Source organism: Xyrauchen texanus, chromosome 3 (assembly GCF_025860055.1).
Source record: "Xyrauchen texanus isolate HMW12.3.18 chromosome 3, RBS_HiC_50CHRs, whole genome shotgun sequence".
NCBI classification, from domain to species: domain Eukaryota; kingdom Metazoa; phylum Chordata; class Actinopteri; order Cypriniformes; family Catostomidae; genus Xyrauchen; species Xyrauchen texanus.
In genome coordinates this window covers 13,905,690-13,929,656 of record NC_068278.1, presented here as the reverse complement: position 1 = coordinate 13,929,656, position 23,967 = coordinate 13,905,690, and the positions used below count along the sequence as shown (strand labels likewise).

Below are 23,967 nucleotides of genomic sequence, written 5' to 3'. Positions count from 1 at the left end.
TTTATTGTTTATTAGCTGTTGACTGATTAAGAATGAAAATAATAAATACTTCAAAAGACGAAAAACTAAAGGGATCAAAAAATCTTTGTCTCATAAATATGTAATCCATACAAAGTAACTTTAATCTAATTACAAGTACTTGAGTTTTGTAATCTGATTATGTAATCTAGATCACACGTAATCTCTTACTATACAGCACTGGTTACACTGTTAACCTTACCCTTAACCCTAATCTAACCCCAACCCTACCCCTAAACCTACCCGCACCACAACCTCAGTAGCAGAAATGTGACTTGTGAGAATTTTGCAGAACAACATGTAGTTACTCAATAAATACATTGTATTGTTTGTATTTTAATGTTAGTACATAGTAGTTAAAGACACCTAATTAAAATGTGGGACCCAAAATAGATTTTCCCCACTTTTTGACCAGTGAATTTACAATTTACAAAACCTTGTCAGTCATTTGTGATAACTGAATAACAATTTTTATCATTAAAATTCAGACTGTTGCACTAATAAATCAAGGAACAATTCATTGAAAAGAACTGACTCAAAATAAGTATTTGCTCATAAATCAGAGTTCTACACAAGATTCACTCTACACAAGATTTTCACAAGAGCAATGTATAGCCGATTAAATATTTTATATAGACAAGCTGAACTGCAGTGTGCAACTGAAATCACTTGCAATAAAACTGTAATTGCTTCATAAGACAGAAAAATTTGCTAAATGTCAATTTATTCCAGTTGACTTCACAAGCAAATCAAATACAGTATTTAGGCATAGGGTCAGACATGTTAATGCCACATTACCGCATGGCATGTTGGACACTGCTGAGATGTTGGTAGATCAGCTGAGCCTCCAGGTCTGGATCCAGCGGGTCATACCATTCCTGCAGAGTCACTCCATGTCTAGTTTTATCACAGCCTGGGTCTGTGCATTAAGTCCATTAAGAAGGAAAAAGTGAGCAGAGTGAACTAAAAACCTTTAACAATGTTATGAAGTGAATTTAACAGTTTATTATATTATAATTTATTATGCATTTGAACATTATACAATTTGTTTTAACAATTACATTAATACATCTAGCAGTTTATAGTATAGGTGAACCCCTCTTTGGTGAGGATTTAAAAACAGTGAAATCAAATTCCATATATCAGCGTTCTAAACTGGTTGGTTGGAACCACAAATTGGTTCTGATAGTGTAATGAAAACCAGGGGGGAAACAATGCTGTATGCAAACAATAAAGTGCAATTAACCTATGTTAGAGTAGCAAAATAACTTTTAAAATTCCAATTGAACAACAGTACATCCCCAATTCCGAAAAAGTTGGGACAGTATGAAAAATGCTAATAAAAACCAAAATGAGTGATTTGTAAATTATATTCACCCTTTGTTATATTGAAAGCACTACAACTACACATTATATGATGCTTTACCTGGTGAATTTGATAGTTTTTGTTTTTTTAATGTACAGTAATTTTTAATCAGATGATTGTAAAATAATTGAGACAGGGGCATTTTAAGACTAATAACAATTTGAAGATTTGAAATAACAAGGCGATGTGAAACAGGAGATGTGAAACAGGAGATGTGAAACAGGTGAGGCAATCGAGTCATATTATATAGGGAGCCACCAAAAACACCCTAGTGCTTCAAGAGCAAGGATCAAATGAGACTTGTCAATTTGCCAACAGATGCATCAGCAAATAATCCAGCAATTTGTGTACAATGTTCCCCAAATACAAATTGGCAGGATTTTGGGCATTTCACCCTTTAAAGTGCACAATATAGTTAAAAGCTTCAAGAAATCTGGTGCGTAAAGGGTAAAATGAAAATCATTTCTGAATGCGCTTGTAATCTCTGATTCCTCAGACATCACTGTCTTAAACATCATTCATTTGTAATGATATAATGAACATGGTCTTGGGATTACTTTAGTAAATCTTTGTTAGTCAACATCATTCACAGCTGCATCCACAGATGCAAGTTAAGACTTTACAATGCAAAGCAGAAGCCCTACATCAACACTGTCCAGAAGTGCTGCCGACTTCTCTGGGCTCTTTCTCATCTTAGATGGAATGTAGAACAGTGGAACTGTGTATTTTGGTCCGATGAGTCCACATTTCAAGTCGTTTTTTAAATACACAGCCAGCGTGTTCTCCGAACCAAAGAGAAAAAGGACCATCCGATCTGTTATCAGCGTCAGGTCCAAAAGCCAGTGTCTGTATGGGCCAGGGGTGTGTCAGCACCCATGGCATGGGTAACTCGCACATCTGTGAGGGCACCATTAATGCAGACAGATATGTACACATTTTGGAGCAACATATACTGCCATGCAGCACCATCTTTTCCAGGGACGTCCCGCCATTTTCCGCAGGACAACTTCAAACCACATACATAAACAGTGAGTGCGGGTGCTAGATTGGCCTGCCTGCAGTCCTGACCATCTCCAATTGAGAATGTGTGGTGCATTATGAAGCGCACAATACGGCAACAACTGTTCAGCTGAAGACCTGCATAATGGATGTATGGGGCGAAATTCCACTTTTTAAACTTAACAAACTTGTGTCTTCAGTGCCCAAATGCTTAATATGTGTTATTAGAAGAAATGGTGATGTTTCACAGTGGTAAAAACTCGACTGTCCCAACTTTCTTTCACAGGGTAAAGCATCATATAATGTGTAGCTGTAGAGCTTTCAATATAACAAATGGTGAATATAATTTGCAAATCACTACTTTTTGTTTTTATTAGCAATTTTCATACTGTCCCAACTTTTTCGGAATTGAGGTTTTATTTTGGCACTGATTTATCTGCCACTTTGTGAAATAGCAAATACGCATAATATTTAACCCAGTGTTTGCTTCATGCTAGTAAATCACATTCTGCTGTTGTAAATGTATTTACAAAACTGTCATTTTTCCTATTCAGCCTATTTCATACTGAAGGGAGAGTACAACGAAACATAATTTACTCACCCTCATGCTGTTCCAAACCCATATGACTTCCATTCATACTTGGAACACAAAAGTAGATGTTAAGAAGAATGTTAACCTCAGTCACCATTCACTTTCATTGTAAAAAAAGATGCAGTGAAAGTCAATGGGGATTAGGGATGTGCACGAGTAATCAACTAATCTCGATCTGCACCATTTACTAAACTATTTAAAACACTACTTGAATATTGCAAATGCCATGGGCAGCGCTGAATTATCATGTACCTCATACCTTCCCTCTGGATCTCTCACCAAATCTCACAGTAACAATTGAGTCTACTGGAGGCACTGTGGATATGTGCCGTGGAGCCAAGTGTGGCAATAATTGTAATATTTTGATTCTTATTGAATTCTTATCAGACTGAGCATTACATATCTGAACACGGGCAGAGCACATTTTATAAAAAGCCAACTTACAGCACTTGTATTTCTGAATAATACCATGTGAAATGATAAAATTGTGATGGGCTTTATGTAGACTCAGTTTATATATGTGCATTATCCTAATGCCATTCGATACTGATTTCTATGTAAGCTACTGGTGAGTGCGAATGTTTTTTAAATATTTTTAAATTATTATTTCTTTATTATTGTTAATGCATACTGTTAATTTAACTTTTTTCTTCTTTGTTAAAGTTAGCTTATTTTAAAACAATTCTTGGAAGAATTTGTGACTACACCTACACCTCTCTCTCCACTGTTCCACCCCGAGAACTCTCCAAGAACGCCAAATATCTGGCCCATTTCCCAACAAACAAATCCTAATTCCCCAGTCTTCTAGATGATCCTTCTTTGAAAGCTGCCACCTCCCCATCTCCGAGCACCACTCCTGAATTCTAACCCCTTAAAATCACTTGTCTGGTGATCATATCACAGGTTAGTATGTATATGATTATTCCCTATATTGATGACCGCCCCATCGCCTAAAATACAGAGTATGGGGGAAAATGAAATTTGAGTGCCCAAAACATCACAAATAAAACTCTGAACCTTCAACCAAAATTCTTGGATCTTAACACACCACCAAAAAACATGGGCCGTGTCTCCATCTAATTGGCATCGGCAGCAGGTGGGTGTGTCTTTAAGACCAAACCTATATAATCTAGAGGGGGTCCAATAGAATCTATGTAAAATCTTGAACTGCATAAGGCGCACCTTGCATCTCTAGACGCAGATTTTAAATTTTTTAGAATCCTAGCCCACACTCCCTCCTCCAACGCCAAGTTTAAATCCCATAATCTTTTGAGAGAAGTTAAAGCTCTGTCCCCCAGCCTCTGAATTAGCAGGAAGTAATACATTGATGCCTCATGACCATTTCCAAAAGCAATATTCACCTCACCAAGGGTATCTGCCGCTTTAGGGGGTGTATGTTATTCCCAAAAACAATTCAGAGCAAGTGGCGCAGCTGTAAATACCTAAAGAGCTGAGATTTGGGAACCTGAAAATGTTGAACCAAATTTTCAAAAGATCTCAACAATCCACTCTCATATAGGTCACCAAGTGTAGTAACACCCCTCAAAATCCACTCTGACCAGTACATTCTTAAATGGCTTTTAAATTTACTGACATTTAAATAAGTATTCGATTATTCGTTGTTTGTGGGTTAGAGTGCTCGACTACATAATCACTCGAAAATGCCCATCCGTAGTTTGGAACAACATGAGGGTGATTACATTTTTTGGGTGCACTATTCCTTTATTAATTTGACATATTGTTGGGCCGATCCAGTTTATGGTAATATTCCTACATTTCAATGATTTATATGAAGTACATTTTTGTTAATTTTATATGATAAATAATGTTGGTACTGTGTTGGAATGCCACTTCATGTCCAGTGTAAAATCAGGGTCCTGAAGCAAAACCAGTTGAGAACCACTGCTGTACATCATTCGACATTATAATAATGCAGTACCTGTTTCCTCCTTTTGATGGCAGCAGCTCCATCTGTCTGCTTTATAGATACCAGGATGATAGCAGCTCATAGTGTTTGTGTTGTGACTGCAGGCTTTTCTCAAAGCTGACAGCCAGTGATTCAACTCATTTACACTCTACAGACCAACACGGAGACAAAGAGGAAGAAAAAAACACAATGAAACAATAACACTTGACTCCAAACATCCCTTTGGAGGGGATTCAACACACTAACATGTGAGTCCAATGCATTTTAGTTTTTTTTTTTATTGTGAATTTAATACTACACTAACCTTGCAGTTAAGGTACAGAGTCTCCTGTTGGCCAGAGTCTTCACTTGAGATGATCTGCATGACGTTGGCACTGCCAAAGCACTTCTCCTCCACCTTCTCTATCGCCCGGATCTTTAGCAGTGAAATAGATGAGCTCTTCTACAGATTGGGAGAGCAGAGCTGACTCAGTATATCTCACATACATAAAACAGTCAGGACATGCAGAGCATATTAATATTCACTCAAGACCAACTCAATAAAAAGAGTGACACTTGATTTCGATCCCATGTGGGATGGCTTGGCATCCATCACTGTTACTCACCTTATAGTGTTGCGTCCGAGAGTAGGAAAGAGTATCTTTGCTCAGCGTCACATAGCACTTCTTAAAGGGTGATGTCATGAGCATGCACTTGTCTTTGGTTCTGTGCAGGAAGAGGAAACCTTCTTTCTCCATAGTGCCACATTGGAGTCTCATTCGTGTCTGTAGCCCAAAATCTGTTTTAATGAATGACAAATAAAGCAAACAGGTGAGAGAGAGAGAACCAGAGAAGGTAATAAAATTAGGATCGTGACTGTCTGTTTCATCTCCGAAGGACCTGTCCAGCTTACAGGAATAGGAATAAAGCACAAAAAGCACCATAAAAGTGGTCCAGACAATTCACTTTATTCTGAGTCTTTTGAAGCCATCTGATGTTTTTGTGTGAAGAACAGACCAAAAAAGAAGTTGATATAAGCTCTCAGATTAAATATGGTGCCATTAAACATGTTGAATCTGCAATGACAAAGCCACTTGGTCACAAGAACTGCGATATCCATCATGACGTCCAACCTGCGCATCTGTCTGGTTCCAGAAATAAAAATCCCATTGATTTTCTCCAGAGGGGCGTTGATTTTTAAAGATTACTTATAAATCTTTAAAGACAGACCTACCATGGTAGGTCTGAGGTAGGTTGTCAGCAGCATATATGTTTCTATACTTACAATCATAATTATCATAATTATAATCATCAGTACTTATAAGTAACAACTACAATCCAAAGTTTTGTATTTTTCCATCTTTTTTAATTTGATAGTGTCATTCGCAATGCTTTGTGGGATTGTAGTTCATTCCCTCATTAAATATGTTGAGTACAGTCTAGTACCATTTGTCTTTTTGTTTTTTGTTTTTTTCAAATACTTTTTTGCACTAAATAAATGTTTGTAATGATGTGATTCACCTCCAAGATGTTACTCTAAATGTTAATTTTCCCCACACCCATGGAGGTAAATTGGACCTGGCAGATCACATTCGGACAGCTATGACACGCTGCACTTTTTCATAATTCAAGCGTTTAATTGTTATATGTGTAAATCTGCTTAATTTTTAAGTTTCAACTTTTTAATCATTTGTGTTAAAAGGTGTAGTTGATATGAAATTTCCAACAGTGGCAGCTCGTATTATTACACATGCAAGTTCAACATTAAAGAAAATTACAGAGAGTCACGTGACGCCATCAGAGGTTCGGACGTGTGAACAGCGAGCTCTGCGCACTTTGATGCTAAGGATGGCCGTAAAGTATTTATATGTTCACAGCAAGCCATGTCCTTCATGAAGTCAATGGACTGAGTAAGTCATTTTGTTGTACTCACATTGCAGCCAAGTGAGCCTGATTCACTGAACATTCACTTGACCATCCGAGGAAACTGAACAGCCTTTTTTTAATAATTTGTTTGGTGTGTGCTGGTTCTGCTAGAGGCTGGAGTTTGTTTTGTGGAGGAACATACCTTTGGGACAGTTATGTGGATGAATCTACACTTTCCTTACGTTTATCCCGTCTATTGGCTGGAGTTTGTTTTATAGATTATCTTCTGTTGTGTAATTCTATTACAAAATTTGGATAGAAACACTGGACTTGAGCAATCCGAAAGCAAAGTTGCCACAGGGGCTCTCATAGGCGTACATGGACTGTTTGAGTTTAGAGGGATGGATGCTGGTTGGTGCTGTCATGTGTATGTTTTTTTTTCTTCTGTTTCCTTGGTTCAGGGGAAAGTTTGGAGTTTGATTGTTGCACTAATGTGGAATGTGGTCTTTAGAATTAAATTTTTGACACACAATCTATTTTTCTAATATGTCAAAATGTCAGTATGAGTGGATTGTCTCTCTCCACGTGGAATGTAGGAAAAAGAAGAAAGGTTATTTCTCTTCATTAGTGTAAGAAATATGATATAGTGTTTCTTCAATAAACACATCTTTCCCTGCAGGAAGCTGAAAAATTTGGGATGATATGGGGTGGACATATTTTCTTTAGAGCTGCTTCGAGTAAGAGCAGGGGGGTCATTACACTGATAAGTAAACATCTAAAATTCTAATTCCTCAAACAGAGTAAAGATAAACGTCTAGGTTACGTATGTAACATTCGTTCCCCGATGGAGGGAACAAGACGTTGTGTCAGAGAAGGGACACTAGGGGTCTCTCTTGAGCGCCAATATCCACCTCTGATCTATGAAAAAAGGCCAATGAGAAGTTGGCAGACGGTATTTGCATATCCCGCCCCCGGACATACAGGTATTTAAGCGGGGCGAATACGGGAGTTCATTCAGGATTTTTCTGAGGAGCCGGAAATTGTCCGGCCACAACAGTGGCTCGGCTCAGCGACATTGCAGGGAAGACACAACATCTCGTTCCCTCCATCGGGGAACAGAGGTTACATACGTAACCTAGACGTTCCCCTTCTGTCGCTCTCTCCACGTTGTGTCAGAGAAGTGACACTAGGTCCACTTTTAAACATGCCATGTGCTGAGCTGTGTACGTGAACTGCTGATACAGGAGCGAACAGGTATTTCTTACGTGCAAAGGCATCCAGCTGTATCAGACTGCACGTACCCTTCTCCAATGCCCCATTAAATCCATCAGAATCCTTCTGGTTACCCTGGAGGGGGGAACAAGGTGATGCGTGCCAACCTGGGAACGGGCCAAGCCTGGCAGGGCCTCTTTTCTCTCTATGTTTCTCGCATAGAGCAACTACGGCCGGGGCCCTTACATGCATTAAGGGAAGGGGGTCTTACCCCTTCCTTCAGCGGGAGAAGACCCTGAGGAGAGGCCACACCTACCCTGCAGGGGAGGCAAAGAGTGGTGAATATATCACATGGCCTGCTTAGAACCTATGTGGGAAAGTTGGTGCGATGGTAGATCCAGCCTCGTAGAGGGGGAAAGCTTACAGCATGGCGACCGAGGCAGCTGGAACTGCCTAAGGGAGACAAGGGGGTCCGCTCCTGAGGGGACAGTACTGCGGAATTACACACAGGGGGAGTCCGAACAGGAGGCCTTACCTGTGGAGCACCTATTCCAGTACAGGGTAGATTGGGTACCCATAGTGGCTTGGGTCGGTGAGTTCCTCCGCTGAACTGCGGACCCAAAAGGGCTAGGGAGGAGTCAACCAGGGACCCGAAGATGGGGTCTCCTGGGAACAAAGGCGCACTATTTTACTTCGGCTGAGGGAAAGGGCGCCAGGCGCAAGTGATTCACCCAGCCAGATCGTCAGCGTGTTACCGAGTTCTACGGGCTCGGAACTGAGAGAACACGGGACGATACTTACTCAACTTGGAGATTGTAAAATCTCGAAAAAGTGTTAGGTGTTGCTCACCCTGCTGCTCTGCAGATGTCTGCTAGGCAGGTGCCCCTGGCCAGTGCCCATGAGGATGCAACACTCCTGGTAGAGTGATCTCGGACCCGCAAGGGAGGGGGATGGCCTGGGTGTGATAAGCCAAAGCAATGGCGTCGACAACCCAGTGGGCGAGCCTCTGTTTGGACACAGGTTTCCCTTTCTGCTGTCCCCCGAAGCTGGGCACGTACCGGACACAGCAACGAAAGGGCTGGGTCTGCCTCCTCCCGGGGCAGCGCTTGCAGGTTCACTACCTGATCTCTGAAGGGCGTGGTAGGAACCTTGGGCACGTAGCCCGGTCGCGGCCTTAGGATCACGTATGTGTCTGCTGGACCGAACTCCAGGCAAGTGTCGCTAACAGAGAACGCTTGCAGGTCCCCGACCCTCTTGATGGAGTCGAGCGCGATCAGCAGGGCAGTCTTGAGAGAGAGGGCCCTGAGTTCAGCTGAGTCTAGCGGCTCGAAGAGGGGGTTCTCTGGAGGCCCGTGAGGATGATCGAGAGATCCCAGGAGGGAAACAGGTCGGGGCCGGGAGGGAGTTAGCCTCCGGGCACCTTTTAGGAACCTGATAATTAAGTCGTGCTTACCAAGAGACTTGCCGTCTATCGTGTCGTGGTGGGCCGCGATGGCAGCGACATACACCTTGAGGGTGGAGGGGGACAGCCTCCTCTCCAGCCTCTCCTGTAGAAACACGAGCACTGACCTAACCACGCACTTCTGTGGGTCTTCAGCCCGGGAAGAACACCAGTTTGCGAACAGATGCCACTTTAGGGCGTAAAGATTCCTGGTAGAGGGGGCTCTGGCTTGGTTAATATTATCTATGACGGTCTGTGGTAGGCCAGCTAGATCTTCCGCATCCCGTCCAGAGGCCAGACGTGGAGGTTCCAAAGGTCTGGGAGGGGCTGTCGTGAGGAGCGTGAGGTCCGAGAACCAAGTCCGAGTGGGCCAGTAGGGGGCCACCAGAATGACTTGCTCCTCATCCTCCCTGACCTTGCATAGCACCTGTGCAAGAAGGCTCACTGGGGGAAATGCGTACTTGTGCAGCCCCGCGGGCCAGCTGTGTGACAAAGCGTCTGCCCCGAGGGGAGCCTCTGTCTGGGCATACCAGAGCGGGCAGTGGGAGGTTTCTTGGGAGGCAAACAGGTCTACCTGGGCCTTGCCGAACCGGTCCCAGATCAGCTGGACCGACTGGGGATGGAGCCTCCACTCTCCGCCGGGCAAGCTTTGTCTTGACAGCGCGTCCGCTATCACATTGAGGTTGCCGGGGATGTGAGTGGCGCGCAGTGACTTGAGTCGCTGCTGACTCCAAAGGAGGAGACGACGGGCGAGCTGTGACATGTGGAGGGAGCGTACTCCGCCTTGGCAATTTATGTAGGCTACCACTGTGGTGCTGTCTGTCCTGACTAGGACATGTTTGTCTCGAATTAACGGGAGAAACTTCTTCAGGGCAAAGAGAACAGCCAACAGCTCTAGGCAGTTGATGTGCCAACGCAGCGGGGCCCGGTTCCAACGGCCTGCGGCTGCGTGCCCGTTGCACACGGCGCCCCAACCCAGCTTTGAGATGTCGGTTGTGACTAAAACGCGTCGGGACACCTGCTGCAAGGGTACTCCTGCCTGTAGAAAGCAGAGGACTGTCCAGGGTTTGAAGGTTTGGCGGCAGGCGGTGGTAACATTCACACTGCGTGTCGTTTCGGTTGGAGGGACAGGCTCTATCGCGTCTTTGATTAGAAGAGAGGCGATTTCTTCACGCAGGGTCTGGGCATGTTTGCCGTGTACTGCGGAAAAATGAACGCCCACGAAGGGGGGCGGAGGCCTGGCAAACTGAATTGCGTAACCGAGTCGAATGGTCCGGTGCAGCCAGCGTGACAGGTTGGGCAGTGAAAGCCATGCCTCTAAACTCCGTGCTAGGGGCACCAAGGGGATGAGTGTTTTGTACATACCCGGCGGGGCTTCGCAGCGGTGCGAAACAGGTAACGTGGCGTCGGGAGGCAACGTAGCATCCCGAGGCTCTGGTGCTGAGAATAGACTCAAAGCACTTACCTTGCTCCGCGCACCCGGCAGGGGGCGGGTTTGTGACTGAGGAGGAGGTCTGGTGTTGGCGTCCTCTGAACTTGTCTGAACCGGCTGGCCGGGGAACAGTCATGGGGCTGAGGGCGGGGACACCGCGTTCAGGAAGCCGGGACTGTTGAGATCTGGAAGCAAAGTGCAGTGAGAACGGCATTTGCGGGCCAGGTGACCCAGAGACAAAGGAAATAGCTCTTTTATTGAGAATTTGGGTAGGCAAATGAAAAAACACAAGATTCTCCTCCCAGCCCTCCACCGGGGGGACGGAGCAGTCTTACCACCTCCGGAGCTAATGTCTTGGACCCTGGGTGGACTGTCTCAGGAGCGCCTGGGAGCGTTCCGGGTCCTCGAGGGGGTCCGTGCGACAGGGGGCGTGCGCTTCCCGTGGGTTGCTCGACGCTGGGGCTGAGAGCTGGGCCCGGGTTGAGGCGGGAGCAGAAGGTTTCCTGGCCACGGGAGGACGCCCTCGGCGAGCAGACGGGGCATGGGCCATGGCGGCAGGTTTGCGGCGAGGCATGATGTGAGAGATGGCCTCCGTCTGCTTCTTCACCGTGGAGAACTGCTGGGCGAAGTCCTCGACGGTGTCGCTGAAGAGGCCAAACTGGGAGACAGGGGCTTTGAGGAAGCGAGTATTGTCTGCTTCACGCATCTCGACCAAGTTCAGCCATTGTTGACGCTCCTGGACCACAAGTGTGGCCATCGCCTGCCCGAGCGCCTGCGCTGTGACCTTCGTGACCTTCGTTGGTCGCTGAGCACAGTTCCTGCAGCGTGTCGGGATCAGGGCCACCCCCGTGCATGTTTCTCAGTGCCTTGGCTTGATGGACCTGCAGGAGAGCCATGGCATGCAGGGCGGAAGCGACGCGCCCAGCGGCGCTGTAGGCCTTCGCGGTCAGCGAGGATGTTGCTCTACAGGGGCGGGAAGGGAGTACAGGGCGGCCCCGCCAGGTGGTAGGGTTTCCAGTGGCATAAGTGGAGCGCAACTGCCCTATCCACCTGGGGAATCGAAGTGCGGGTGGTCTGAGGGGGCGTACCCGGCGGAGCTGCACCCGCTGCCGTCCTGCAGCTGGAGTGGCTGGCTTATGTAAGAAATGCATGTAAGAACTCCAGCCGCCCCCCGCGTTGCTCCTTCTTCCCACGGGGTTGAGGACAATGCGGTTGGCGATGGAGGCGATTTGGGGATGGCAGCGGGTGCAGCTCTGCCGGGGTACGCCCCCTCGGACCACCCGCCCCCGGCACGCTCGCTGACTCCCATCCGTGCTCGAGGCAACAGCGGCTCACCTTACAGCCAGTCTGCCTATCCTCTTGAGACCGAAGTGGATGAGCTCGCCGCTGCATTGGAGAGCGCGGTATCTGACGCTGAGGAATCCCCTGGGCTGCCGCTTTCAGGCCTGCACGCCCAGGCTGAGGCCGACGCGTAGATGACCGACATGCTTTCCCGGGCCGCCGCTAGCGTGGGCTTGGATTGGAACCCTCCATCCTCCCCACAGCCATCAAGGCTGGACGACTGGTTCCTGGGGTCCGGGCGCCGCTCACAGCGAGGCTGGATCTACCACCACGCAAACTTTCCCACATAGGACATAAGCGGCCATGTGATGTATTCACCACTCTTTGCCTCCTCTGCAGGGTAGGTGTGGTCTCCGCAGGGTCTTCTCCCCCTGAAAGAATAGGAAACTGGGTAAGACCCCCTTCCCTTAATGCATGTAAGGGCTCCGGCCGTAGTTGCTCTATGCGAGAAACATAGAGAGAAAAGAGGCCCTGCCAGGCTTGGCCCGTTCCCAGGTTGGCAAGCATCACCCTGTTCCCCTCACTAGGGTAACCAGAAGGATTCTGATGACTTTAATGGGGCATTGGGGAAGGGTACGTGCAGCCTGATACAGCTGGTCACCTTTGCACGTAGGAATACCTGCCCGCTCCTGTATCAGTAGTTCACGTACACGGCTCAGCGCATGGCATGATTGAAGTGGGACCCCTAGTGTAGCTTCTCCGACACAACGTGGAGAGAGCGACAGAAGGGGAACATCTAGGTTATGTATGTAAACTCCATTCCCCGTTGGAGGGAACGAGACGTTGTGTCTTCCCCGCCACGTCACTGAGCCGAGCCACTGTTGTGGCCGGACCATTTCCGGCTCCTCAGAAAAATCCAAAATGAACTCCCGTATTTGCCCCGCTTAAATACCCGTATGTCCGGGGGCGGGATATGCCTTTTTTCATAGAACAGAGGTATATATCGGCGCTCAAGAGAGACCCCTAGTGTCGCTTCTCCGACATAATGTCTCGTTCCCTCCATCAGGGAACGGAGGTTACATACGTAACCTAGACGTTTCATGAGCACAGAGGCATATCAGTAAGTCCACACCGTGAAGGTGGGATCTTGTGTATTTATGAAGTACTCTTGGTTTAAAATCGTCCCCCTCTGCTTCAAGTTGTTATGACATCCCCTGAACACTTTAAAATTCTCAAAAGACGGAACTGTTACTAGGCACCACTGTTTAGAGCTATGGTGGAGGGGAAGGTTTTCAGGGAATAACGACTTACATTTTGGTCTGTTCATAACCCAGAAGACTTGCAATATGGCATACAAGTCATGGACTGCTTTCAATCTTTTTTGTCCTTTTTGGAGCTTAATCACTATGAACGGTCACTGAAACATACACCTGAAGAGCTACTCATTAAAAATTGAAGTTAGAAAAAAAATAGCCCTGGATAATATGTTAGGAATATCACATATTTGAAAGCTTAGAATCTTACAAACTTTATAGAACACTATTAATTTTGCATTTATGTTAAATAATATAACAAAATAAGGCTTGAAAAAATTGCATTGCAGATAATCGATTCATATAAAATTCTTTCAGATAGAACAAGGCATATATCAAATGAAAGCTCTCATTCTCACGAATGTTACTGTAAAGATTATTTTGTTGCCCTTATACCACACTTCGAAATATTCTCAAAAGAATCACTAAGTGAAATGATAACTGTAAGACATCAAAACAAACATCACTTGTATGCACCGATAACTGCTGCTGTAAACCTCAAATAGCCACAAACATTATATTTGCTTTTATCTTGCAAGTTTCTACAAAATTTGCCTTTTTTTATGAGCTTGCTTGGGTGAATAATCCAATGTTATATCTTAGATGTCCATAAAAAATATGCAGTCCAGCAGGAAAAGCATGCTAAACAAATCATGGAAAAATATTGTATCGACTATTGATAAAATGGTATATAATATCACAAAGTGCAGGATCTCGGCTTTCTAATGACACTTAGATTTAGCTTCTAGTCCACTCGGAGGCAGAGTGTTTCATTCGATAAAACAATGTACTGAAAATTAGAATGAATGTCTATGGACATTCATTCATCTGTGAGGGCTACAATCCGTTATAGCACCACCTACATTTCAGATCGGCATTTTGTTATAGAATGTGATCTGGGGAAAATAATTTTTTCTAGTACTTGCTGCCATCTAGTGGAATAAAATAAAACTCTTTGAAGGGAGATTGAGTGAACAGAACCAGAATTACATGCTTAAAAATTTAGCTCTTTCTGTTTAAATCTTTCTGTTCATCATAAGATTGTACACAATAACATATACAATATTATTTATAAATATTAAGAGTCTTTATTTTTATTTGGGGGGTTTTCTAAAAATGTGAATTTTTTGGCAATTAGTCCACAGTATGTGTGAATGGTGAGCTTTTAAATTTGAATGTGAAAAATTGTAAGTGCCAGCCCAAACTGCACCAGAGTTTAAGGGGTTAAACATGCTGCTCCAACAAGATGATAAAAAAGGATACTAAAATGGAGGTCAAATATCGAAAGACTGATCGGATGCGACATCTACGTATGGGTGGCCATGGCTCTACTCAATTTTTCATCAAATAATTCATTTATAGCAGCTCACCCTCTGACTCATGGCAGCTGACCAGCTTCATGATGAATTCTTTGAGCTGGGTGATGCCTTGCTGAATGGCTGGCTGCAATCGCACCATCCACGGCTCCTTAGAGCAGCATGCCAGAGTGTCCATATTCCCAATGGTCTGTACAGCCTGAGGAAACACACATGAGTCACTCTGACGTATGAGGAAATGTGTTAATACTAATGAGGGTATGTAATGTATAGAGGTCATAATCCATGACTATACTGACCTAAATAGGGAATTTTATCGCGACAATGTGTGTATCATTAATTTATTCTCCATTAACTAAAAGGATTTGAGCTTAATACAGAGAGATAACAGATGGAAAATTATACTACCGGTACATGTAATTTTAATTTATATGTGTGTGCAAACACTAGTAGAGTAGACCCAAAAATGGGTCGCAACCCTGTTCTGATAGGGTTCCAGACAGCAGGGAAACAAAGCAACACTAAGTGCAAATAATAAAATGCATCTAACCATATAATTAGGCATTGTTAGGACAGAAAAATAAATAGGCTTATCAACTTTCAAACAGAAGAAGATAACATTTTCCCTATCTTATTGTTAACGGTTAATAAAACTCTACAGTATTTTTTGCATTCACGTGGTAGAAGCTAGTCACATTAGACAGATGCCAACAGGTTGCATGGCACGCCCTCAAAACCATGATAAAAGTACAAAATACAATTGAATTCAAATACATATTAATTATGGGTTTACTTGCATCAAGGATAAACATGGTTTATACTGACCACTATGTGTTTTGTGCAGTGATACCACAAACATTTTATTTTGTATGATTAACAATTTTGGTATCAAGTTAATCACCACTTGATAACCAATGTAAAATCAGGGTCCTGAAGTAAAACCAGTTAACAACCTCAGCAATAGTATTCACAACTAACTGCATTGTTGCTCTTTTATGACTCTTTAAATATGGGTCATACTTTAGCCAACAGCAGGAGAGTACGACTCGTGCGGGCATCCGCATGTTTCTCTCGCAGGTGGAATAGTTTTGGAGACATGATGGCAGGTGAGATGAAGCGCAGACACAGGAAGCTGGTCACAGCAATAAACTTCACCTTCTGAGGAAGAAGAATGTAGAATCAGGTAAAAAAGTACTATGAGAAAAAATGAATATCTAATTTTAAAGGAGCATAAGCAACAATCTCCAAACTTGATTTCTGCCTTTTTTAAAGACAATCATAATGTCTCAAAATATACCTCTTAATATACTTCAACAGTTATAATACATAATACTTTACCTATTCATACTTAAATATTATAATGCATTATAACTCAATCAAAATCTAATTTGAACCTCAGAAGCTGTAATATGTATATATTAGGTATTGTATTAGTGCTGTCATGCAAAAGCAGCATAGGGCTTTATGACGTGATCATGTAACATTATAAGGGGTCTTGGCCTACTAAAGGTCAAGATACAAAAGCAATGTCTTCTTATAAACAGCCACAACAAACTTCTTTAAAGAATCTATTAAATTAAACCATTTAGTAATTATAAACAGTGGAGACTGTGAATCAGAACAGAGTCAAATGAATATGACAGTGACCTGAAAAGAGAAAAGTGCATTTTGACATTGATTACACATCTGATAACATAAGTGTATTGAACAGAACTCATAACATCTCTACAACACACTTACTGTAACCTTCCTATTCTGATCAAGTAGGGCCGCTTACTGTGCTGTTCACGGTCATTTCTGACTGGAGACAGTACAGACGTAACTTCTTCCCATAAGTAAAAACAATAAAATTATAAACTTCTTTTGGGATTTTATGTTTTTTAGGTCTTATTTACATCTAAATCTCTCTATATTACTATTCACTTGCGTATGCAAATTTGCGTATTTATGTAAATTCACTATAAAAACGAGAAAAAACCTAGTTGAAACATGAAAATATGAGAATGTCTCTTGTATTGAGAACATATTGTTGCCATCTGGTGAAAAAAGAAAATTGAAAGACATGAAAATCATGTAATGACAATAATAGCCAGTAGGTGGCTGCAGTGTTCCATGCAAGTTTCCAAATGTCAGTTTTTATGCTTACAGTCAAACCTGACCTGGTGTTACAAAGAGAAGACTTTGTTACCAATCATTTATTTGAAACATCAAAATGTAATAACTTAAAGTAAATTAATAATAAAATCAAGAAAATAAACAGCAATTGACTGTGAAAATTAATTTAGTGTATTAAACAGAAGACAAAAACAGTGAGTGCGTTTGTGTTTGTTGTGATCTTTGTTCTACCTTCTGGCTGTGTTAGTCTCACCCATTTATTTGTGTGGGTGTGTTGTGGTCTTACCTCCTTATTTATGTGTGTGTTCTGCATTGTGGCTGGGGGGGGGGGGGTATGTTTTTCAATCTGCATGTTTTAAAGTGTGTTTTTCTGCATTATGATTGTTCCCTTTACAAAAAGCTTCACTACGATGTTGCGCTGCTAAGCGCTAAGGGGAACAGCTTTAGCTGTGAGCCGAGCTGAATAATGTGTGGAACACGTCAATGAACACTGACCGGAATTTATAGCCTCGGCTGATGTAATCATTAGATGCACCTGAGGCCAGGCTATAAATGAATACGTCACCAGGTGTCGTCAGAACTCTTTTTTCAGAGCGATTCTGTTTCTGTGTGTTTCACACACCCTGTCAAAACTTTCTTTCCTCTGTTAGGAGATAGAATCAGTTAGGCAGTGTGCAGTGAACGTTGTTCTATTTTTCTCTTCTGTTTAGAAAATCTTATATATATATAGTTCTAAAAAAAAAAAAAAAAGAAAAAGAAAAAAGAGAGAATGACTGAAAGCCGCAAACGGTGCGTGTTCCCCTCTTCTCGCCCTATAGCTGAAGACGGCACACATCAGTTTTTGCTGTTTGTTTGGGGGTAAGAGCACGCTGCTCTCGCGTTGCAGCAGGGCGGGTGCGAGCACTGGGATTTGCTTTAACAGGCAGAGTGCGTCGTGCTCGCCTCGCTTGCTTCCGGCAGTCAGCACTCACGAAAAGATCGTTCGTGGGGCTTGTGCATGGATTCGGCTGAGGAGAAAGAGACGTGTTGAACCCTTTCTCTCACTCTCTCCCCAAACCCAGCTGGTCCTTCACATGATCTCGAAGCGCGTTCCGACGCTTCTTCGGATCATGAGGTGGATCGCGACTCTCTTCCCGCCTCCGAGCTTTCAGTCCGCGATAAAAAATCTACGGAGGAATTGCTCGATGTTGTTACTCGTGCGGTTGCCAGATTGGACTGGCCACGTGAAAAAGAGACCCCAAACGCTCCAAATTAGGGGATAGATTTTATCTTCCAGTCTAAGAAAGGGAACGCCTCATGGGTCCCTTCCCTTTCTTTGATAACCTCCATGAAGAGCTTTTTCGCTCATGGAGAACCCCTAAAAAAAAATATAGATATATATCCATCCATCCATCCATCGTCAACCGCTTATCCAGTGTACAGGGTCGCGGGGGGCTGGAGCCTATCCCAGCTAACATTGGGCGAAAGGCGGGGGACACCCTGGACAGGTCGCCAGTCCAAAATATATATATATATATATAAAAATATATATATATTTTCTTCCCGTGTTCACATACCCTCGACGTCATTATATTCGACTATCGTGGGTGCTGAGGCACGGGGGTATTCAGCTGATGCCGCCGGTCGAAGAGACGCTTATGGGCTATCTCTGCCGGGCTCGGCATCGCCACTTAAGAAGCCCTCTCTCCCTCAAAGCCTTGTAGGACAACCTCCACTTTAGTGGGAAGGGCTTATCAAGCAGCAGGTCAGGCTGGTGCTGCTCTGCACACTATGCTGTTTTTCAGGCGTACTCAGGCTGACCTCCTGGATCGACCTGAGTGTGGGTTCTGCGCTTGATCGAGCAAGCCTCAGACCCACCTCGGTCCTGACTGAAGGGAGGCTCAAAAGCAAAGCGTGGCGAGTCGTGCTCCTCCTCCCAGGGATTGGGGACAGTCTCACTGCCCTCGCCAGCCCTCGAGCAAGACCTCAGGACTATAAATTCTAGTAAGAAAAAACCCTGACGGTCTTGTGCTCTAGATTAGGGGTAGCTCCCTCGGACGGGCGCGTGCTTCACTTCACCCCTCCCGGTACCCCCTCGAGCCCCTCCATTCCCGCCACCTCTTGGTGTTTCGGGTTGCAGAGGCTTCCGTCAAAATTGGGTGTTTTCGCTGTTCCTGCATTTTATTCAGGACGTGAAACACCCGACAACCCCTCAACAGGAAGTGTTAAAATATAATACCCATCTCAGAGATCCTGGCAGCGTGGAAACTTCTGCCGGATATATTCTTTTCTGTGGGTCTTATAAGGGCGCCAGGATTTAATTCTCTCGCCGCTTTCCGTGTTTCAACAGCGTGTTCTCACTATCAGAACCGGATTTCTTTTTTGTAAAAAAAAAAGAACTCAATCTCCTGGTTAAAGGGGCCATGGTATGTGTTCCCTTCCAGAGAGAGAGTTAGGTTATTACACTAAATACTTCCCGCTTCCCATGGAGGGTGAGGGGTGGCGCCTGGCTTAGATCTTAAAGCTTGAACTACCCGTGGGTGTTCAAGTCCAAGATGATGCCTGTCAAGACGGTCGTGTCTCAAGCCCTACAACTCGCTTGGCTGGTCACCATCGATCTTATGATGCACTTCTATACTTCATTTAGAAGTTCTGCCACAACATGGAAAGTTCCTGAGGTTCACTTCCGGGGCTTAAGTCTTCCAGGGTCAGGTTCTTTCACTCAGCCTAGCCCTTTTACCCGCGACATTCACAATGCATGATGTAGCTGGCTCCTTGCGACACCGGGCATCTGCATTCTGAATTACGTAGACGACTGGCTGATCCTAGCGCAGTTCCAGGAACTGGCAGTTCAGCACAGGGACATCGTCTTACCTCATCTGTTTCTCTGGGGTTGAGGCTCAACGCCAAGAAAAGCATCCTCTCTCCCACTCAGAACACTGTCTATCGGGGCATCGTATGGAGTTCAATCACAATGTGGGCACAACTGTCTCCCGCTAGGATTGAGTCCATTCAGATCACCCTGAGCAAAGTCAGGCTAGGTCAAGGTTGCACTGTTATCAGTATCAACGATTTCCAGGTCTCAGGGCGAACACGTCCACGGTGATCCCTCTGGACCTTCTGCTCATGAGACCGTTTTTGTTGTGGCCAAAAGCCAGGGATTTCTTCCAAGGGCCAAAACCCCTGGGCTAAATAGGGTTACGCTACTCAGGCTTCGCTCCCTTTCTATGTGGTTCAGACCCCGGTTTTCTGCCTTGGGTCCCACTCTAGGTGCGCCTTGTTGTCGCAGACTGCTAACGACAGACGCCTCCCTGACGGGCGGGTAGCGGCCTTAAGTGGTCGCCCAGCTTAAGGGGATAGGAGGGTCGCCAGCTCGGTTGTCACAGTCACTGTCTAGGGTTGATGGCTGTATTTCTGGCCCTGAAATACCTCCTCTTGAGGCTGCCATGTCTTGGTGCGGGTGGACAATACAGCTGTAGCCTCTTACATAAATCTTCAAGGAGACCCACGTTCTTGTCAGCTGTATTTCTGACACGCCGGATTCTCCTTAGGGCCCAGGGTAAGCTCCTGTCACTCAGGTCAGTTATATCCCTGGATGCCCGTGATACGGGAGCAGATTTAAGGTCCAGACAGGAAATACCAACGGGGAGTTAAGAACTCCACCCTAAGGTAGTAGATGCCCAGAGTTCGCCAGCAAGGGTTTTTGCCTCTTACTGATAGCACCGCGCTGGCCTAACAGGGCTTGGTTCTCGGAGCTAATCTCTTCCCTCGACGACTCACCTTGGGCTGATCTCAACAGGAAGGATCTTCTATCTCAGGCACAGGGCAATATTTCATCCCTGCCCCGAATTGTGGAATCTTTCATGTTTGGCCCCTAAGGGTACCAACTGAGGGACACAGGGCTTTCTCCTGAGGTTATCGAGACCTTTTTAAATGCCAGGCTTTTTCCACTTGGAACAAGTTTGGGTGAGATCTTAGGGCAGAAGAGGACCTCTTCGCCTCTATGGATAGCTCAATGTCTCCTCTACTTCTCCCTGAAATCACCCAGCCCCCTTGGGTCTGGACGTTAAGACACATACATGACCCAGAATGCGCCAGTATGTATTTCTTTCCCTGGTTTCTCTGCTCCCGGAGTCTTGGCGATGTTCACCAGCAAGGGTCTTGCCTCCTATTAATGGCTCGCTGGCCGAACAGGATATGTTTCTCGGAGCTAATTCCTCTCCTCGACGGCTCAGCCTTGGGCTTATTCCAACAGGGAGGACCTTCTCATCCTTGGTCTGAATTGTGAAACCTTTCATGTCTGGCCCCTAAGGGTACCAAATGAGGTTCACAGGGTTTTCTCTTGAGATTATCGAGACCATTTCAAGTGCTAGGGCTCCCTCCACTTGGAACTGATCTGGGTAGATTTTACAGGGCAGAAGAGGACCTCTTCACCTCTGTTGATAGCTAATGTCTCCTCTACTTCTCCCCGAAGTCGCCCAGTCCCCCTTGGGAGGGGCTGAACGTAGTAACGCTAAATGCGCCTGCATACGTTTCCTTCTACTAAAGTTCTTATTACAGAACCAGCTAACTGCCAGTTTGTTTCAGTTCTGGATTTTCTGTAGAAAGAACTGTCAGCAGGCACTTGCCTCGCCACTGCCAGGTTCTGTGTGGCCACTGCGGTTTGCCACGGCTTGGTGGGCGGGGTGCCCTCAAAGAGGCATCCTCATTATTGCCCGGGCCTACGAGGCGTGCGGTCAAGCTTCGCCAGTAGGTTTCAGGGCGCACTCTACCAGAGGGCTCTCCTCCTCTAAAACCTTGGATAGAGGTCTCCCTCTGCAGTAAGTTTGTGATGCGGCAGGTTGTCCTCTCCGCACACATTCATTAGATTTTTATAGTTTGGATGTTCTGCACTCCGGGCTCTTATGCCCTTGAGTCAACATCTCAGCTCATACCTGAACAAGTTTTTGATGCGGCAGGCTGGTCCTCTCCACTCACATTCATCAGTTTTTATGACAAGTTTGTGGTGCGATAGGGTTCTCTTCGCACACATTCATCGAACTTTATGGGCTAGATGCTTTGCTACTCCGGACTCTTATGTCCTTGAGTCGACATCTCAGCCCATGCCTAAACAAGTTTGTGATGCGGCAGGTTGTCCTCTCCGCACACATTCATTGGACTTTTTTAGTTTGGATGTTCTGCACTCCGGGCTCTTATGCCCTTGTGTCGACATCTCGGCTCATATCTGAACAAGTTTGTGATGCGGCAGGCTGGTCCTCTCCGCTCACATTCATCAGTTTTTATGACAAGTTTGTGGTGCGATAGGGTTCTCTTCACGCACATTCATCGAACTTTATGGGTTTGATGCTTTGCTACTCCGGGCTCTTATGCCCTTGAGTCGACATCTCAGCTCATGCCTGAACAAGTTTGTGATGCGGCAGGCTTGTCCTCTCCGCTCACATTCATCAGTTTTTATGACAAGTTTGTGTTGCGATAGGGTTCTCTTTGCACACATTCATCGAACTTTATGGGCTAGATGCTTTGCTACTCCGGACTCTTATGTCCTTGAGTCGACATCTCAGCCCATCCCTAAACAAGTTTGTGATGCGCAGGTTGTCCTCTCCGCACACATTCATTGGACTTTTTAGTTTGGATGTTCTGCACTCGGGCTCTTATGCCCTTGAGTCGACATCTCAGCTCATACCTGAACAAGTTTGTGATGCGGCAGGCTGGTCCTCTCCGCTCACATTCATCAGTTTTTATGACAAGTTTGTGAGGCGATAGGGTTCTCTTCGCACACATTCATCGAACTTTATGGGTTAGATGCTTTGCTACTCCGGGCTCTTATGCCCTTGAGTCGACATCTCAGCTCATGTCTGAACAAGTTTGTGATGAGGCAGGCTGGTCCTCTCCGCACACATTCATCAAAATTGAATGGTTTAGATGTTTATGCTACTCCGGGCTCTTATGCCCTTGAGTCGACATCTGAAGCTCATGTCTGAGACCTCCGCGTTTTTGTGAGTACACTGCACAACCGTAGGGGTACGGACAGCCCCAAGTGCGGCGGCGTGGGTATTGCGTTCCCCGTAGCGCTTAGCAGCGCAACATCGTAGTGAAGCTTTTTGTAAAGGGAACGCCTCGGGTTACATGTGTAACCCTTGTTCCCTGAAAAAGCGGAACGAGATGTTGCGCTGCTTGTCACGACTGGGACGCCCCAGGTCTGCTCTTCAAAAGAAGTATCTGACGAAACCTGGTGACGTATCCATTTATAGCCTGGCCTCAGGTGCATCTAATGATTACATCAGCCAAGGCTATAAATTCCGGTCAATGTTCATTGACGTGTTACACACACTATTTCAGCTCGGCTCACAGCTAAAGCTGTTCCCCTTAGCGCTTAGCAGCGCAACATCTCGTTCCGCTTTTTTCAGGGAACAAGGGTTCTCGTTTTATATATTTTATTTGACAATAATAATAAAAAGCTCTGTTTTTTGTTTTTCCCATTCATTTCCTATGGTCGGTCTAAGTTTGACCGCAAACTGCAAAGGTGTCGGATTTTGTTTTGACCACTTAGACATATCGAATCAAGTCCACTTTTTTGTGTGTGTTCAGATACTGTAGCTAGTGGAGGAAAAGTCACAAGTCTTGTACCGTTTAGATAAACAAAACCATATTTATAACATTGGAACATTTTATTTCAGTCAAAAATGCCCGAACAGAATAGTAAGATTAAAATGCTGTGAACTCTTTAGTTTTATTATTGCCTCTACTATAATCTGAGTCAATAATGTACATAAATTAATGTTAAGTTATTAGCTTTGATTTACCTTGGAGCAAATGTAGGCATCCTTGCTGATGTTATATAATAGATGCTCATTTTGGAATGAGTACTGATACATACAAAAGTTTAAACCATAGCATGCTCATCTCAAGATTTAATTAAACATAAAAAAATTACTGCATGTATTCTCTCCAGGCAATTATTATTTTTAAAAAATGTTTATCATATTTTACACACATTGACACTCATTGGAAAAAAATCAAATGCTTGTAAGATGAAAATTGTGGATGGCAACAGTTGCTAAAAAAAGGATTGGTCAGTAACTCTTTTAGGGTGGGGCTTAGTGAAAAGTCAGTTGTTTTAAAAAGGGTAGT

At 44.8% G+C, this 23,967-nt stretch overlaps 1 protein-coding gene across 1 annotated transcript in view; it reads right to left on the bottom strand.

Moving 5' to 3' along the window:
* Window positions 1-23,967, bottom strand: part of LOC127629448 (ras GTPase-activating protein 4-like) — a 72,960-nt gene that overhangs the window by 2,191 nt on the left and 46,802 nt on the right. Inside the window, exons 14-19 of the mRNA XM_052106556.1 lie at window positions 15,763-15,900; window positions 14,797-14,941; window positions 5,508-5,680; window positions 5,207-5,344; window positions 4,915-5,050; window positions 817-937 (exon numbers count right to left, since the gene is read on the bottom strand). Coding sequence (XP_051962516.1) covers window positions 817-937; window positions 4,915-5,050; window positions 5,207-5,344; window positions 5,508-5,680; window positions 14,797-14,941; window positions 15,763-15,900 — 851 coding nt within the window. The remainder of the gene's footprint in view (window positions 1-816; window positions 938-4,914; window positions 5,051-5,206; window positions 5,345-5,507; window positions 5,681-14,796; window positions 14,942-15,762; window positions 15,901-23,967) is intronic.